The 19,492-nt window shown below is 42.9% G+C and overlaps 1 protein-coding gene across 4 annotated transcripts in view; it reads left to right on the plus strand.

Moving 5' to 3' along the window:
- The window catches only part of nphp4 (nephronophthisis 4), a 516,026-nt gene that overhangs the window by 129,835 nt on the left and 366,699 nt on the right, over positions 1-19,492 (plus strand). For 3 of the 4 annotated variants that reach the window (XM_070860148.1, XM_070860151.1, XM_070860149.1), the window contains exon 5: positions 18,388-18,543. The exons of the other annotated variant lie outside the window; for it this stretch is intronic. In XM_070860148.1, the coding sequence (XP_070716249.1) occupies positions 18,388-18,543 (156 nt within the window). The remainder of the gene's footprint in view (positions 1-18,387; positions 18,544-19,492) is intronic. 4 annotated transcript variants of the gene reach the window in all.

Raw genomic sequence — 19,492 nt, forward strand, 5'->3', positions numbered from 1 at the left:
ATTTTGAAATCATGGAATATTCGCACTCATTTTTATCTGCATCTTATAGCAATCTATATGGAATATATATATATATATCATTTCAAATAGGCAGCAGGAAAAGGCAATTGAATCAAATATTCTTCAAAGAAAAAAGCGAACATTTATAGGGCTTAGGCTTCAATTTTTGTGAACTTGATTATCACTGAATCTTTACATACTTGCACTTACTGTTTTTATTGAAACAACCAAACAGCTTTCTTCCCTTCCCTCCCCTCCCCTTTTCCTTGACTCCTTGGTATAGTGCAACTCCATGGGTGTCCGTTGCCCTCTAATACCTCACCCAAGTGGTAATTCCTCATGAATGTCCTTGGACATGTGATTGCTACAAAGCAGTTAAGCCATGCAGGGCGTCGCAATCTCGTTCTCACCCATGCGCACTTCCAGCAGTCGTGACTGGAAAACGAATACGAGTGGAAACCCAGGCAGACTTCCCCCTCACTAGATCAGTGGCGTTGCGACTAGCTACAGTGCCCCTTCTGGCACTACATGCGAGATCAGCTATTGAACTTGGAACCTTCTGGTCTGGATGGTTCAACTACATGCTTCATTTATTAAGTGGCCAAATTAAATTCATTTTTATTAAGTGTTGAGAAATGTTGTACAATATATGATGGAAAATAACCTGGTGAGTTGATGCTACTTTAAGGAAGACACGTGACATCAGATAAGTAAGTCGCTGTTGTGATTTATTGAAAGTATCAAATACTCATCCTCCATTGTAAATAATTCTGGCACAGCTGACAGTGATTGATAAGGCAGTATTCTAGTTTTGGGGTTGAGATGATGAATATGAAAAAGTTGAGCTTTTCTCTTGCACTTTATATAGTCATTGGAACCCTCTCATTTGGATCCTGTCTTGTCATGTCCAGTATCCTTTACATTATTTGAGGATGTTGGAAAATTTGATTTCAATTACATGCCACATTCTGTGGTTAGTTATAAAATAGCTGTGAGATGAGGCCCATGTATGGTTTTAAACTGTTCATGCATTTAACCGTTTAAAATATCATTGGCTCTTTCTATTAGAATGGAAACTATCTTATAACGTGCACTGACTGTATTCGGGACCTCACCTCTTTTCAGTGAGTAAAATTGAATATGGATATCACCACGTACTGAAATTTATAGCTTATTCTTTTTATTGTTCCCATCAATTTGCCTAGATCCTCTCCTGACTCGTGCTGAGGTTTAGTTCCGCAGGAATTGGCAATACTCTGGTATCTGATGTGTTAATCGGTATTCAATCGTGAAATCATTGCTAATTATCCTGCCTTCACTCTGCATTCACACACTTGCCCTTCCCAGAATGGGTCACTGGATAGCAAATAGGAGCAGGAACCCATTTTCGATTCTTTCCCTCCTGCCCCCGCAGCCCAGGGCTGCCTTGGCCCAATTATAATTCCAATACCACTGTCCGTGGCCTCGATAAGTTAACTGGGGATTGAATTATATGGTCTTCATGGCTTGCTCAGCACCACACTGGGCAATACATTTACCCATAAGGCCACTGGGCGAGCTCAGTCATTGGTTCTTCAACTTGCAAGTTGGTAAGATGTGCTTCATCAAAAATGGAATTATAAATAGTGGTCATGTGCCACAGAGATGATCTTATCGTTTCTGATGGGACATTCAGATCTCCATGTGGTTGATTTTTGATTGTCACAAAAGCATTTATTTTCTCTCTGCTTGTTGTGCAGAAGCAGTATGATCTATTAAAATACCCCCCAACTTCCCGAGAAATTATTTATTTTAATTGAGTTAGGGATCCCGGCAAGTGTTTATTCTTAATCCACTTCCAGTGTTAGCAGCAGTGAATATTCAGATACTAACTTAAAACGACCAAAGGTGACCCTATAGCGCACTGATAATTTTAATCAGAATGTAACTCCCTTTAGTAGTCTGGGCACTGGAAATGTTATGCTTGCTAGTAATACTGTCGTCAGTTTGACTGTTCACTGACAGACTATAATTCTTCTGATATGAGGGTTACGCAGTATGATAATTCTTGAGGTGCTTCTACTTTACTGGGTCTGTTTGTTGTTCATTCAGGAGAGCAACCTCTCTGCACCAGTCTTCCTCTTTTATATTTGGTGTTGGGTGCAGCTATCCGTAAGTGTGCTGGGTTTTGTTCTGTGACTCAGAGTGCAAACGTGGGGTGGGGACTGTCTCCCAGCAAAAACTGTGGAACTGAAGGCCTTAATTCAATAAAGGAAAAATGAAAGGACTTGCATTTATATAGCGCTTTTCACAACCTCACGACGCTCCAAAGCGCTTTACAGCCAGTGAAGTACTTTTGAAGTGTAGTCACTGTTGTAATACAAACACACAAGATTGATGGGCAGGAAAAGACCAGCTGGTTCATCAAGCCTGCCCCACACCTCATGATGGCTCGAGCATCCTGACCGGACTCTTTCCCCCGCCCACCTCCCACACAGCCATATAATAATCTGGGTGAGGCAGAAATCCAGAGAAAAAAAGCCAAGGCCAATAAGGGAAGAAATACTTGGGATAATTTCATTCCAATTCCCCTCAGGTGATCAAAACCAGCCTGGGAGATCACATGCACCAAGTGTTAGCCATAAAGACACTTGGCTTCCATACGATGTGATCTCTGCCCGAGTCCAGAACCTATCCCGCTCCCTCTTGAAGGCATACAGAAAGTCAGCACCCACCACACCAGTCGGTAATGTATTCCAGAGGCTTACTCTCTGGAAAAAGAGGAACCACTTATCATCCAGTCTTACATAGTTTAAACTCATGTACCCGAGTCCTCCCCAATCTGCTAAACTGGAATCATCATCATCGGCAGTCCCTCAAAATCGAAGAAGACTTGCTTCCACTCCAAAAGTGAGTTCTCAGGTGACTAAACAGTCCAATACGGGAATTACAGTCTCTGTCACAGGTGGGACAGACAGTGGTTGAAGGAAAGGGTGGATGGCATGCTCCTTCCGCAGCTTCCACTTGGTTTCTGCATGCTCTCGGCGACGAGACTCGCGATGCTCAGCGCCCTCCCGGATGCTCTTCCTCCACTTAGGGCGGTCTTTGGCCTTGGGATTCCCAGGTGTCTTTGGGGATGTTGCACTTTATCAAGGAGGCTTTGAGGGTGTCCTTGAAACCTTTCCTCTGCCCACCTGGGGCTCGCTTGCCGTGTAGGAGTTCCGAGTAGAGCGCTTGTTTTGGGAGTCTTGTGTCCAGCATGCGGACAATGTGGCCCACCCAACGGAGCTAGTCGAGTGTGGTCAATGCCAAGATAGAAACATAGAAACATAGAAAATAGGCCCTTCGAGCCTGCACCGCCATTCAATGAGTTCATGGCTGAACGTGCAACTTCAGTACCCCATTCCTGCTTTCTCGCCATATCCCTTGATCCCCCTAGTAGTAAGGATTACATCTAACTCCTTTTTGAATATATTTAGTGAATTGGCCTCAACAACTTTCTGTGGTAGAGAATTCCACAGGTTCACCATTCTCTGGGTGAAGAAGTTTCTCCTCATCTCAGTCCTAAATGGCTTACCCCTTATGCTTAGACTGTGACCCCTGGTTCTGGACTTCCCCAACATTGGGAACATTCTTCCTGCATCTAACCTGTCTAAACCCATCAGAATTTTAAACGTTTCTATGAGGTCCCCTCTCATTCTTCTGAACTCCAGTGAATACAAGCCCAGTTGATCCAGTCTTTCTTGATAGGTCAGTCCTGCCATCCCGGGAATCAGTCTGGTGAACCTTCACTGCACTCCCTCAATAGCAAGAATGTCCTTCCTCAGGTTAGGAGACCAAAACTGTACACAATACTTCAGGTGTGGCCTCACCAAGGCCCTGTACAACTGTAGCAACACCTTCCTGCCCCTAAACTCAAATCCCCTCGCTATGAAGGCCAACATGCCATTTGCTTTCTTAACTGCCTGCATGCCAACCTTCAATGACTGATGTACCATGACACCCAGGTCTCGTTGCACCTCCCCTTTTCCTAATCTGTCACCATTCAGATAATAGTCTGTCTCTCTGTTTTTACCACCAAAGTGAACAACCTCACATTTATCCACATTATACTTCATCTGCCATGCATTTGCCCACTCACCTAACCTATCCAAGTCACTCTTCAGCCTCATAGCATCCTCCTCACAGCTTACACTGCCACCCAACTTAGTGTCATCCGCAAATTTGGAGATACTACATTTAATCCCTTCGTCTAAATCATTAATGTACAATGTAAACAGCTGGGGCCCCAGCACAGAACCTTGCGGTACCCCACTAGTCACTGCCTGCCATTCTGAAAAGTACCCATTTACTCCTACTCTTTGCTTCCTGTCTGACAACCAGTTCTCAATCCATGTCAGCACACTACCCCCAATCCCATGTGCTTTAACTTTGCACATTAATCTCTTGCGTGGGACCTTGTCGAAAGCCTTCTGAAAGTCCAAATATACCACATCAACTGGTTCTCCCTTGTCCACTCTACTGGAAACATCCTCAAAAAATTCCAGATTTGTCAAGCATGATTTCCCTTTCACAAATCCATGCTGACTTGGACCGATCATGTCACCTCTTTCCAAATGCGCTGCTATGACATCCTTAATAATTGATTCCATCATTTTACCCACTACTGATGTCAGGCTGACAGGTCCATAATTCCCTGTTTTCTCTCCCTCCTTTTTTAAAAAGTGGGGTTACATTGGCTACCCTCCACTCGATAGGAACTGATCCAGAGTCAATGGAATGTTGGAAAATGATTGTCAATGCATCCGCTATTTCCAAGGCCACTTCCTTAAGTACTCTGGGATGCAGTCCATCAGGCCCTGGGGATTTATCGGCCTTCAATCCCATCAATTTCCCCAACACAATTTCCCGACTAATAAGGATTTCCCTCAGTTCCTCCTTACTAGACCCTCCGAACCCTTTTATATCCGGAAGGTTGTTTTTGTCCTCCTTAGTGAATACCGAACCAAAGTACTTGTTCAATTGGTCCGCCATTTCTTTGTTCCCCGTTATGACTTCCCCTGATTCTGACTGCAGGAGACCTACGTTTGTCTTTACTAACCTTTTTCTCTTTACATATCTATAGAAACTTTTGCAATCCGTCTTAATGTTCCCTGCAAGCTTCTCCTCGTACTCCATTTTCCCTGCCCTAATCAAACCCTTTGTCCTCCTCTGCTGAGTCCTAAATTTCTCCCAGTCCCCAGGTTCGCTGCTATTTCTGGCCAATTTGTATGCCACTTCCTTGGCTTTAATACTATCCCTGATTTCCCTTGATAGCCACGGTTGAGCCACCTTCCCTTTTTTATTTTTACGCCAGACAGGAATGTACAATTGTTGTGGTTCATCCATGCGGTCTCTAAATGTCTGCCATTGCCCATCCACAGTCAACCCCTTAAGTATCATTCGCCAATCTATCCTAGCCAATTCATGCCTCATACCCTTCTTTAAGTTCTGGACCATGGTCTCTGAATTAACTGTTTCATTCTCCATCCTAATGCAGAATTCCACCATATTATGGTCACTCTTCCCCAAGGGGCCTCGCACAACGAGATTGCTAATTAATCCTCTCTCATTACACAACACCCAGTCTAAGATGGCCTCCCCCCTAATTGGTTCCTCGACATATTGGTCTCGAAAACCATCCCTTATGCACTCCAGGAAATCCTCCTCCACCGTATTGCTTCCAGTTTGGTTAGCCCAATCTATGTGCATATTAAAGTCACCCATTATAACTGCTGCACCTTTATTGCATGCACCCCTAATTTCCTGTTTGATGCCCTCCCCAACATCACTACTACTGTTTGGAGGTCTGTACACAACTCCCACTAACGTCTATTGCCCTTTGGTGTTCTGCAGCTCTACCCATATGAGGCCCAAGTTTCCACATGATTTGCGCCTGATTTTTAGGAGCAACTGGTGGAGAATGGACTGTCTTAGAAATCGCAATTCTCCACATTTTTTTTTCTGCAGTTCTAGTCAGGTCGAACAGTTCTACTTTGGAACAGAATTTTTTCTTCAAAAGGGGGCGTGTCCGGCCACTGACGCCTGATTTCAAAGTTTCCACAGTGAAAACGTACTCCAAACTAACTTAGAATGGAGCAAGTGAAGATTTTTGTAGAACTGAAAAAACCTGTTCTACACATAAAAAAATCAGGCGCAGGTTACAAATTAGGCGTCCAGAACGAGGTGGGGGGGAGGGGGGGGGGCGGAAGGGAAGTCATTAAATTCTACAATAAATCCTTATTTATACTTATACAAATATTATACAAATAAATCCAACCTGAATAAACATTTATAAGCAAAGAAAAGATTAAATAAACCATCTTCCTACCTGTGTGAAAGTGCTTCAGGCACGGAGAATGCTGCAGTCAGCCTGAGGCGCCCGTTCTTTCCCGCGGGGGGGTGGGGGAGGAGTGGGAGGAGGCGCACGTTCTTTCCCGCGGGGGAGGGGAGGAGGTGGAGGAGGCGCCCGTTCTTCCCGCGGGGGGGGAGGCAAGGAGACAGTGAGAAGGCTGCAAGTGCTGATGGCAATGTGCTTTTATTAAAAAAATGTTCAAAAATTAAACAGCTACAAAGAACTACAAAAATGGCCGAGTGCCAATGTTTCCATCACACTGCGCGTGCGCGAACGCTCCAATGCGCATGCGCAGCGTTGCCGGCAGGAATAAAACTAATTTAAATAGTACCCGCCCCCTCCCACTTACAAAATCGGCGCGAGTGTAGGCTCCGCCCCCCTGGGCGCCGTGCCAAACAGACAAGGAGCTGCAGAACGCTCCAGAATTGCGAGTTTTTTTTCCGGCGACGTTTTAGGTGCGAAAAACGGGCGCCCAGCTCGGAGGGGCGCCCGTTTTTTATCGTGTGGAAACTTGGGCCCATAGATTCCACATCATCCAAGCTAATGTCCTTCCTAACTATTGCATTAATCTCCTCTTTCACCAGCAATGCTACCCCACCTCCTTTTCCTTTTATTCTATCCTTCCTGAATGTTGAATACCCCTGGATGTTGAGTTCCCAGCCCTGATCATCCTGGAGCCACGTCTCCGTAATCCCAATCACATCTATTTGCACAGTTAATTCATCCACCTTATTATGGATACTCCTTGCATTAAGATACAAAACCTTCAGGCTTGTTTTTTTAACACCCTTTGTCCTTTTAGAATTTTGCTGTACAGTGGCCCTTTTTGTCCTTTGCCTTGGGTTTCTCTGCCCTCCACTTTTCCTCATCTCCTTTCTACCTTTTGCTTTTGTCTCCTTTTTGTTTCCCTCTGTCTCCCTGCATTGGTTCCCGTCCCCCTGCCATATTAGTTTAACTCCTCCCCAACAGCACTAGCAAACACTCCCCCTAGGACATTGGTTCCGGTCCTGCCCAGGTGCAGACCGTCCGGTTTGTACTGGTCCCACCTCCCCCAGAACCGGTTCCAATGCCCCAGGAATTTGAATCCCTCCCTGCTGCACCACTGCTGAAGCCACGTATTAATCTGAGCTATCCTGCGATTCCTACTCTGACTAACACGTGGCACTGGTCGCAATCCCGAGATTACTACTTTTGAGGTCCTACTTTTTAATTTAGCTCCTAGCTCCTTAAATTTGTTTCGTAGGACCTCATCCCTTTTTTTACGTCTGTCGTTGGTACCAATGTGCACCACGACAACTGGCTGTTCTCCCTCCCTTTTTAGAATGTCCTGCACCCGCTCCGAGACATCCTTGACCCTTGCACCAGGGAGGCAACATACCATCCTGGAGTCTCGGTTGCGGCCGCAGAAACGCCTGTCTATTCCCCTTACAATTGAATCCCCTATCACTATCGCTCTCCCACTCTTTTTCCTGCCCTCCTGTGCAACAGAGCCAGCCACGGTGCCATGAACTTGGCTGCTGCTGCCCTCCCCTGATGAGTCATCCCCCTCAACAGTACTCAAAGCAGTGTATCTGTTTTGCAGGGGGATGACCACAGGGGACCCCTGCACTACCTTCCTTGCACTGCTCTTCCTGCTGGTCTTCCATTCCCTATCTGGCTGTGGACCATTCACGTGCTACTCACGTCATTCTCAGCATCGTGGATGTTCCAGAGTGAATCCACCCTCAGCTCCAACTCCGCAACGCGGTCCGTCAGGAGCTGGAGGCGGATACACTTCCCGCACACGTAGTCGTCAGAGACACTGGAGTCGTCCCTGAGTTCCCACCTGGTACAGGAGGAGCATAACACATGACCGAGCTGACCTGCCATGACTTAACCCTTAGATAGGCAACAACAATGCTAAAGTTTACTCACTGTTATAGAAGAGAAAAAAGAAAAACTACTCACCAATCACCAGCCAATCATTTACCCCCTTGGCTGTGACGTCACCTTTCTGTTTCTTTCTACTTCTTTTTTGCCTTCTCCCTGTAGCTGCACAAGTACGCCTTTTATAGGCCTCTCCACGCATCTTTCGCCGATGCTGGGCCCCGGACTCCCTGCTGTGCCTTTTATAGGCCTCACCAACGAACTCCCGACGCCTCTCCACGCACCTCTCGCCGACGCTGGGCTCCGGACTCCGGATGCTGGGGATGTTGGCCTGATCGAGAATACTGACTTTGGTGCATCGGTCCTCCCAGGGGATAATCTAACTATCCAGCTCTTCAATTATTTTATGGACTTCCATCGGGTTCCCTCTGTGTCATCGCTGCTCTAAAGTAAATAGACCAAGGTCCTTAAGCCTATCTCAGGTTGTTTAAGATAGGAATCACTCTCGCTGCTCTTCTCTGGACCTTTTCCAAGGCCACTATATCACCCACCATGTCGGGACCAAAACTGGGCGCATTGATCTAGATGCAGTATGACCAGTGACATGCATAATGACAGAATGATGTCCTTGAAATTACGCTGAATGATTACATAAGAACATAAGAAATAGGAACTGGAGTAGGGCATATGGCCTCTCGAGCCTGCTCCGCCATTCAGTAAGATTATTGCTGATCTGATCATGGACTCAGCTCCACTTCCCTGCCCCATAACCCCTTATCCCCTTATCGTTTAAGAAACTGTCTATTTTTGCCTTAAATATATTCAATGATCCAGCCTCCACAGCAGAGAATTCCACAGATTTACTACCCTCCTCATCTCAGTTTTAAATGGGCGGCCCCTTATTCTGAGACTATGCCCCCTAGTTTTAGTTTCCCCTATGAGTGGAAATATCCTCTCTGCATCCATCTTGTCTAGTTCTCTCATTATCTTATATGTTTCAATAAGATCACCTCTCATTCTTCTGAACTCAAATGAGTATAAACTGCACCTAGCTTCATAAGTCAACCCCCTCATCCCTGGAATCAACCTAGTGAACCTTTTCTGAACAGCCTCCAATGCAAGTATATTCTCCTTAAATACGGAGACCAAAACTGCACGCAGTACTCCAGGTGTGGCCTCACCAATACCCTGTACAGTTGTAGCAGGACTTCTCTGCTTTTATACTCTCTCCCCCTTGCAATAAAGGCCAACATTCCATTTGCCTTCCAGGTTACTTCCTGTACCTGCATATTAAATTTTTGTGTTTCATGCACAAGGACACCCTGGTCCCTCTGTACTACCTCACTTTGCAATTTTTATCCATTTAAATTATTATCTGTTTTTCTATTTTTTCTGCCAAAGTGGATAACCTGACCTTTTCCTACATTATACTACATCTGTCCACTCACTTCGCCTGTCTATATCCCTTTGCACATTTTTTATGCCCTCCTCACAATTTGCTTTCCCACCCATCTTTGTATCATCAGCCAACTTGGCAATATTACACTCGGTCCCTTCATCCAAGTCATTAATATAGATTGTAAATAGTTGAGGCCTCAGCACTGATCCCTGCGGCACCCCACTAGTTACTGTTTGCCAACCGGAAAATGACCCGTTTATTCCGACTCTCTGTTTTCTGTTAGTTAGCCAATCCTCTATCCGTGCTAATATAGTACCCCCAACCCCGTGAGCTTTTATCTTGTGCAGTAACCTTTTATGTGGCACCTTATCGAATGTCTTCTGGAAATCCATATACACCACATCCACTGATTCCTCCTTATCTACGCTGCTCGTTACATCCTCAAAGAACTCCAGCAAATTTGTCAAACATGATTTCCCTTTCATGAAACCATGCTGACTCTGCTTAATTGAATTATGTTTTTCCAAATGTCCTGCTACTGCTTCCTTAATAATGGACTCCAGCATTTTCCCAACGACAGATGTTAGGCTAACCGGTCTATAGTTTCCTGCTTTCTGTCTATCTCCTTTTTTAGGGAGTGGTTGAGGCAAATAGCATAGATACATTTAAGGGGAACAACAACTTGTATTTATATAGCACCTTTAACGTCGTAAAATGTCCTAAGGCGTTTCACAGGAGTATTATAAGACAAAAAAAAATTGACACCGAGAAACATTAGAAGAAATTAGGGCAGATGACCAAATGATAGATAAGCACATGAGGGAGAAAAAAATAGAAATATATGCTGTTCGGGTGAGATGAAAAGGGCTGGGAGGAGGCTCGTGTGGAGCATAAACACTGGCATGGACCTGTTGGGCTGAGTGGCCTGTTTCTGTGCTGTAAATATTTTAAAATTCTATGTAATACTTTGTAGCTACAGTTTTTCTACATTGGTCATGGACCTTAAGTTATCGATACACAATCAATTTTTCTCTCAACCTCTTTCAGTAATGTTTCTTGCAAATGATACGTTTATTCTGTGTTGGCCCTACCTACATGCATTACACTATATCTATCCACGTTAAATGCCATCGTTTGGGCCATTCCCCGAGCATATATTTGCATTTGATTGCACTTGTCTGCCATCTTCGTTCTTGCACAGATTTTGGTGTCATCTGCAAACTTACTGACCATACACCCAACACCGCTGCCTAGGTCATTAATAAAGACCATGAAGAGTAGTGGGCCTAGCATCAATCTCTGGGGAATACCACTAGTAACCTATTTCCAGGATGAACCACATTTGTTAACTACAATATTTCGGTTACGGGATTGGAGCCAATTCTTAATCCAGTCTATTAAATTCCTACTGGTACCACAGTCACTATCTTGTGAAATAACCTTGTGTGAGATGCCTTATCAAAGGCTTTCTGCAAGTCCCAGTAGACAATGTCTACCAGGTTTCCCTCATCCACTACCCTAGTGACTGTCTCAAAATCAAATTTGTATTTTGCCTTAAGCCGTGTTATGTATTTCTAATGGCCTCTTCCCTTTCCCATTAACAATAAAGGGCATCTCTTATGATCCCTTCCAGCATTTTCCCAATAATGGATGTCCAGCTAATAGGCCTGTAATTCCCTGGCTCTGATTTTTTCTCTCTTTTGAAAATAATAACTGCTAGCTTCTAGTCTAAGGGAAGTGACCCTGACTCCATTGAATTATTGAAGATACGGGCAAGGGGCTCACAATGCACCTGCCCCAGGTGTAGGAAACATACCGGTCATTGTGCACATAGCAAGATCCCATAAACAGTAATGTAATGTTAGAAATAACCTCTTTACACTATCTCTGGTCACTTTAAATAATCAGTTTTGAGTGCAAACCAATATGGTGGATATATTGTGTTTAATCAAAGTATAAGTGGAATATAACACATTAGTTATACAGCAAAAGCATACGACCATAACAATAGGTGAAATCGATCCGATTAGACAGATGGTTGACACACATGAGCAATTCTGTTCTTCCTTTCGTCTCGGGTCCTCCTCCTCCTCCTCCTCCTCCTCCTCCTCTTCTTCCTCTTCCTCAACCGGAATATTGACAAAACCTTTTGACTTAGAGGTTCCCTCAAAAACTTGCTGTCTAATACCGTATCGTGTTCTTTGTCTCGATTCTTGTTTCAAGAACCCATCTTAAAGATGTCTTACGATTTTGGCCACATGTCATCGTTTATTCTTTCTTGAAGACGCTTTAATATCTCTCCGTCCCTATTCTCTCGGGTACAATCAATACAAAGCCTAGTCCTCTATCCTTTGAACTTAGGAAGCCAAACCAGAACTTTCTCGCCTTAAGCGGTCATTAACTTCTTTATGCCTTAGCAAACTGTTTACATTAACTCCTACAATCTTCCTTCCATTCTAAGTTTTTCTATACAAATTTTCTTAAAGATACATAAACAAACTGAAGCTTTAACTTGAAATCCACAGATAATGGTTGTCATGATGCAGAATGCTATAATATCTCAGCAGGGTATTAGCATTTCTAAGCATCCTGAGTCGACACTTCAACTCCAGTTCAAAACAACGATTTAAAACACAGCATTTGTATCAGTTTTATACATTTTTAGGCATCCTTCATTTCTAACAGTGATAATGACCGTATAATTGTTTTAGTGATAATGGTGGTTGAAGGATAAATACTGCCCGGGGCACCATGGAGAACTCTCCTGCTTTTCCTCAAAATAGTGCCCATTGAATCATTAACGTTCACCTGAGAGGGCAGATGGGGCCTCGATTTAACATATCGAAAAGACAGATATAATGGCAGATTCATATATCTGGTCTTCCTTTGTGTTGGGACCCTGTAGCTCTGGCCATTTATATTTAGTAGAACAGCTGGTGACCTGGGTCCACAATCTGCTGTATGCTTGTAATGTAAAAAAGACCTGGGTACTCAAGTGCCAGGTTGACTCTTAAATATAATTCTATAAGGGTTTTCACCATGTATGGAAGCATTGCAGAACTGTCAGATGTTTCTTAATTTACATCATTAGCATTATAATTAATTTACATGATGTGGGAATTTTAGCCAAGAGCCTTTTTATCTTGTCCTTCCTTTCTGAAGCTGGCACAGCATGTCTTTCACTGCCTTGGAAACTTCAACATTATCTCCACACTCTTTAAAGCGCAGCAGTACTTCAAATCTTGTTACATAACCTTAAAAAATATATGTCCTAATTTCCGAGAGCTGCATTACCTTCCCCTCATTAAGAACATCTCTCTGTGAATGGGATGCACACGTGCTCCTGACTAGTCTAAGAATATAAACAAGTGCTAATTATTTTTCTTCATAAATCTTCAAACTTCAAAGGGGATACTACATGATGCAAGGGTTTATCGTTGTGGTAGCATCTGGTGTGCATCCCCCGTGACTAATTACATGAAAACCATTAACTGTGCCCCGAGCAGTTGCCGTTTCATTCGGAACTGTTCTGTCGTCATTTCAATATTCTCCGCTGGCCAGCGTTCTAGTGGGGGTGATCTGAGCAGAGGCTATGTGACAGACATTCAGCACCCGAGGCTCGGTAATGCTGGAACAATAACAACTACAATTGAAATGTCAACTGTTTAGTGAGAAAGCGTTCTTTTTCTTTTTTTTCTAAATTAGTCACGAGGAATGCATTTGTCAGTCAAATGCCATCCTAAATTTATTACAACTTGAAAATGAAATTGATTTGAAATAAACAAGCAGAAGATGCTGGAGATATACAGCAGATCCTCCAGTAAAGAGAAAAGATGGGTTAATGTGTGGGACCTTTCCTTAGTACATGTTTTTCAAGGGCTGTATTTTTCCTCAATGCTACTGATGTTGGTTTCTGTGTGCAGCAATTTGCACATGGGAATATGATATTGGGATTACAGGTTTTCACCTGGAGACTGTGACCCAATTCTAATCAGGCACCAAGTTGCTAAGGACATTTCAGTTTTTGAAGGTGCTGTTCTGACCTTACCTGAGGGCTCCGTGTGTAAGTGCAATGGGGTGCAGTAAAGCAATTCGGACGAGCAAGGTCCCAGATTTGATCCCAAACTTTGCTGAGTTACTGGATCTCCGGTATGATGCATCGCAAAGTCAAATAGCCAATATTTAGTGTCCAGGCTGAAACATTAACATTAATGTCTCTGAATGGCAGGTGAATTGTAAAGAGTTGCTGTAACACTAATCTCACCAATGTTATAAAAAAGTGTAAATAATGCATCCTATTTCACCAGTGCGACGGTGAAAATGGGATATGATACTCCTGTAGGGAAACAATTAAAGGTGTATTCTGGACTTTAAAGAAACGATGGCCTGGATTTTGCAGTGGGAATGATGGTGAACGGTCAGCGTTCGCCGTCATTACACCTCTGAAACTGACCGTAATTTCAAGATTTAGTGCATATGCAGCTAAAGGCAAGAATCCTGAATTTGCGGTCGGTCATTTCCCTACTCCACCACAGGCTTCACTATGGAACTCACCAGAGCCGGCAATCAGTGAATTCAGTTGAACTGACGAAAACTTACGTTTTTCAGCTGTAATATCGCTGTTAAACACCCCATAAAAAGTTAAGCCTTGTTGGAATAAGTGCAACTGGGGTTTTAACAGCGTATTGACTGCTGAACAACTGATCTGGCTCTGAAAAACAAAATTTAGATTTATGGAATGTCAAATTTCTCCATTATGCTAGAAAATGACTCTCTTTTAAAAACAATAAAAAGTATATATTTTTAAAAAGTTTGTTTATAGTATTTCAGCTTCTATTTTAACCCCGTGTGTAGGCGCCAGTTTTTATTTTGTTTTCTGTAAAATTTTTAAAGAGTGAATTAAATCTGTGCTTTTTATTCAAAAGCAAAATACTGCGGATGCTGGAATCTGAAATAGAAACAGAAAATGCTGGAAATACTCAGCAGTTCAGGCAGCATCTGTGGAGAGAGAAACAGAGTTAATGTTTCAAGTCGAACACTCTTCGTTAAATTCGAGATGTAACAGGTTTTTACAGGGGGGCGGGATTAGGTGAGCGGAAATTTTAAAAGTAAAAAAGAAAGGAGAAGGCAATAGTGCAGGAAAGCAATAGGGGCAATGATAACTAGAATGTGACAGGAATGGACAGAGGGTATAAACATAAGAGTGCATCAGAAAGTGGGGTCAGAGTAGGGATAAATGGTTAAAAAGCTCTTTATCTGAATGAATACAGCATTCATAACAAAATAGATGAGTTGACGGCACAAATAGAAATAAATGAGTATGATCTGATAGCCATTACTGAAACGTGGTTGCAAGGTGACCAAGACTGGGAACTGTATATTCAGAGGTATTTGCCATTTTGGAAGGATAGGTAGAAAGGAAAAGGAGGTGGGATAGCTCTGTTAATAAAAGATGAGATCAGTACAGTAGTAAGCAATGATATTGGCTCAGAAGATCAAGATGTAGAATCAGTTTGGGTGGAGATAAGAAATAGTAAGGGAAATAAGTCACTGATGGGAATAGTCTACAGGTCCCCTAACAGTAACTACACTGTTGGACAGAGTATAAGTCAAGAAATAATGGAGGCTTGTATGAAAGGTAATAAATGACAATAATCATGAGCGATTTTAATCTTCATATTGATTGGACAAATCAAATTGACAAAAGTAACCTTGAGGAAGAGTTCATAGAGTGTATTCGGGATGGTTTCTTAGTTGTGGAACCAAACAGGGAGTAGCCTATTTTAGACCTGGTAATGTGTAATGAGACTGGATTAATTAATGATTTCATAGCAAAGGATCTTCTTGGGAAGAGTGATCATAGCATGGTAGAATTTCAAATTCAGTTTGAGCATGACCAGCAAACCAACAAAGGACGACTAAAAAAATAATAAAGGGAGATAAGATAGTTTATGAGAGTAAACTAGCAAGAAATATAAAAACAGACAGTAAGAGCTTCTACAGGTATATAAAAAGGAAGCGAGTAGCTAAAGTAAATGTTGGTACCTCAGAGGATGAGACCGGGGAATTAATAACGGAAAACAAGGAAATGGCAGAGACTTTGATCAAATATTTTGTATCGGTCTTCATGGTAGAAGACACTAAAAGCATTCCAATAATTGATAATCAAGGGGCTATTGGGAAGGGGGAATTTAAAACAATCATTATCACTAGAGAAAAAGTACTAGGCAATCTAATGGGACTAAAGGTGGACCTGATGGTCTGCATCCTAGGGCCTTAAAAGAAGTGGCTACAGTGGATGCATTGGTTGTAATCTACCAAAATTCCCTGGATTCTGGAGAGGTCCCAGCAGATTGGAAAACCGCAAATGAAACGGCCCTATTTAATTTAAGAAAGGAGGGAGACAGAAAGCAGGAAATTATAGACCAGTTAGCCTAACATCTGTCATTGGGAAAATGCTGGAGTCTCTTATAGAGGAAGTAGTAGCAGGACATTTAGAAAATCATCATACAGTCAAACAGAGTCGGCATGGTTTTATGAAAGAAAAATCATATTTGACAAATTTGGTGGAGTTCTTTGAGGATGTAACGAGCAGGATGGATAAAGGGGAACCAGTAGATGTTGTGTATTTAGATTTCCAGAAGGCATTTGATAAGGTGCCACATAAAAGGTTACTGCACAAGATAAGAGCTCATGGAGTTGGGGATAATATGGATAGAGGATTGGCTAACTAACAGAAAACAGAGAGTTGGGATGAATGGGTCATTTTCAGGTTGACAAACTGTAACTAGTGTGGTGCCACAGGGATCAGTGCTGGGGCCTCAACTATTTACAATCTATATTAATGACTTGGATGAAGGGACCGAGTGTAATGTAGCCACATTTGCTGATTATGCAAAGATAGGTGGGAAAGCAAGTTGGCTAAGTGAGTGGGCAAAACATTGGCAGATGGAGTATAATGTGGGAAAATGTGAGATTATCCACTTTGGTAGGAAAAATAAAAAAGCAAATTATTATTTTAATGTGCGGAGATTACAAAATGCTGAGGTACAGAGGGATCTGGGGTCCTTGTACATGAAACACAAAAAGTTAGCATGCAGGTGCAGTAAGTAATTAGGGAGGCAAATAGGGACGGGTATGGGGAAGGGGATGGAGTATAAAAGTAGGGAAGTCCTGCTACAACTGTACAGGGTATTGGTAAGCCCACACCTGGAGTGCTGCGTATAGTTTTGGTCTTATTTAAGAAGGGATATACTTGCATTGTCGGCAGTTCAGAGAAGGTTCAGGTAGGCTGATTCCGGAGATGCAGGCAGGTTGGGCTTATACTCATTGGAGTTAAGAAGAATGAGAGGTGATCTTACTGAAACATATAAAATACTGAGGGGGCTCGACAAGGTAGAAGCAGAGAAGATGTTTCCCCTCGTGGGGGAATCTAGTTTCAGAATAAGTGGTCGCCCATTTAGAACTGAGATGAAGAGGAATTTCTTCTCATAGGGTTGTAAATCTGTGGAATTCTCTGCCCAGAGAGCTGTGGTGGCTGGGTCATTGAATATATTTAAGGTTGAGTTAGACAGATTTTTGAGCAATAAGGGAGAAAAGGGTTATGGGGAATGGGCAGGGATGTGGAGCTGAGCCCATGATCAGATCAGCCATGACATGATCTTATTAAATGGCAGAGCAGGCTCGAGGGGCCAAATGGCCTACTCCTGCTCCTGTTTCTTATGTTCTTATATAATGTTGGCCTTTATTGCAAGGGAGTTGGAGTATAAAAGTAGGGAAGTCCTGCTACAACTGTACAGGGTGTTGGTGAGCCCACACCTGGAGTACTGCATATAGTTTTGGTATTATTTAAGGAGGGATATACTTGCATTGGAGGCAGTTCAGAGAAAGTTCATGAGGTTGATTTCTGAGATGAAGAGGTTGTCTTATGAAGAAAAGTGGAGCAGCTTGGGCCTATACTCATTGCAGTTTAGAAGAATGAGAGGCGATCTTATTGAAATGGAGAAGATGTTGAGGGGTCTTGACAGGGTAGATGCAGAGAGGATGTTTCATCTCGTGGGGAAAGCTAGAACTAGGGGGCATAGTTTCAGAATAAGGGGTCGCCCATTTAAAATGGAAATGAGGAGGAATTTCTTCTCAGAGGGTTATGAATCTTTGGAATTCTCTACCCCAGAGAGCTATGGAGTCTGGGTCATTGAATATATTTAAGGAGGAGATGGACAGACTTTTGAATGATAAGGGTGTCAAGGGATATGGGGAGCGAGCAGGAAAGTGGAGTTGAGGGCAAGATCAGATCAGCCATGATCTTATTGAAGACTCAAGGGGCCAAATGGCCCAGTCCTGCTCCTATTTCTTATGTTATGTTAAGCAAGTGTAGGGCAGGGAAAGGGGGGAGTGGAGTAAAGAGCAGAAGGGAAGGTTTGTGATAGGCTGGAAGGCAGAAGAGATGTTTTTAATTTCCTGGTTTGCTGTCTGTGAGAATTCTTCAATGCGATTGGCTGCTTAGACAGCTTGATGACATCCCAGCTGCTCTCCACTGGGGATCATCTTTTGACAGCGTTATAATCAGTTTAACGTTGAGAAAGCTCAACTTTTCATCATAGAAGTCATGATATCTTTGTGGGCAGCTTTCTTCGAGGTCAGCGGCGATCGCGGCCGCTTAGCCACTGACCGCAAATTCCGGGTTAATATGTTTTTGGATAACAGATAATAACTAACTGATGTATATATATATCTCTTTATGTTTCAGAGAATAAGTTTATGACGTTGATTGAGGGCAGTACCATTTTTTACACATTAGGAACTCATCATCCCCTGGGTGAAGTTAGTCACCTCATCCCTGAAAACATGTTGGTCTCTGGGTCAGAAACAATCCCTGGGTTGGCTGCACCTTCCAAACAAACAGGTAAGTAACATAAACCATTGTACTCGGCTGGCTACATACACCAGCTGGAATCTGAAACAAGTTATATAACTATTTTAGATTTCATTTTCGTTTAATGTCTCAACTAAATTCCTGTGGGAAAGGCTCTTTCACACTTTCTGTGATTGCTCTAGCACACTTGACGTACTGCAATAAAACCGGACTGTCTTGTTTCTTTCCAAGTCGATTTAGACAGATAGACTTATTTTCAGTAATTATGAAGAGCTGTTATTTTCTCAGCTTGTCATCTTGGTAACATTCTCAGTTCTGAGTCAATACATTGTGGGTTCAAAGCGTACTCTAGGACATGAACACATAATCTAGCTGATGTGTCAGTGGATTGCTATGAGAATGCCTCATTCATTGAAATGCTATATTTCAGATGAAAAGTTAAACTGAGGGCCATCTGTCCATTCAGGTGGATGTACAAGATCCCGTGGCATTATTTGAAGAAGATTGGGGAATTCTCCCAGTCTGTTGGCAACATTTTTGCCGCAACCAACATCACCAAAAACAGATAACTGATCGTTTATCTCATTGCTGTTTGTGGAATCTTCTGTGCAAACTGGCTGCCGTGCACTTCAGAAATACTCTATTGACTGTGAAGTGCTTTGAGGATGTAAAGGTGCTCTATAAATGCAAGTTCTTTATTTAGTAATGATTCAAGGGAAATGAGATTCCTTTGAATATAAAGCTTGCTGAACTCGCTTGCTTCATTGCGTTTCGAGAAGATGGTCGTTCTCCAAACTAATCAGTCAAACAAGTTTCTATAATTTTGTGTTGATAAAGATGAGGGACGGCCGTACTGGAGAAAAGGAACGAGCTGCTTTTTCCTACATCCTCTTCACGCTGTTGGGAGTGTATCCTAGCTCGATAGATTCTGGGGAAACCATGTGCTGAGCAAGCACGTAAAATGTTGCAGAAAGGTCGT

This window comes from Pristiophorus japonicus, chromosome 18 (assembly GCF_044704955.1).
Source record: "Pristiophorus japonicus isolate sPriJap1 chromosome 18, sPriJap1.hap1, whole genome shotgun sequence".
NCBI lineage: Eukaryota > Metazoa > Chordata > Chondrichthyes > Pristiophoridae > Pristiophorus > Pristiophorus japonicus.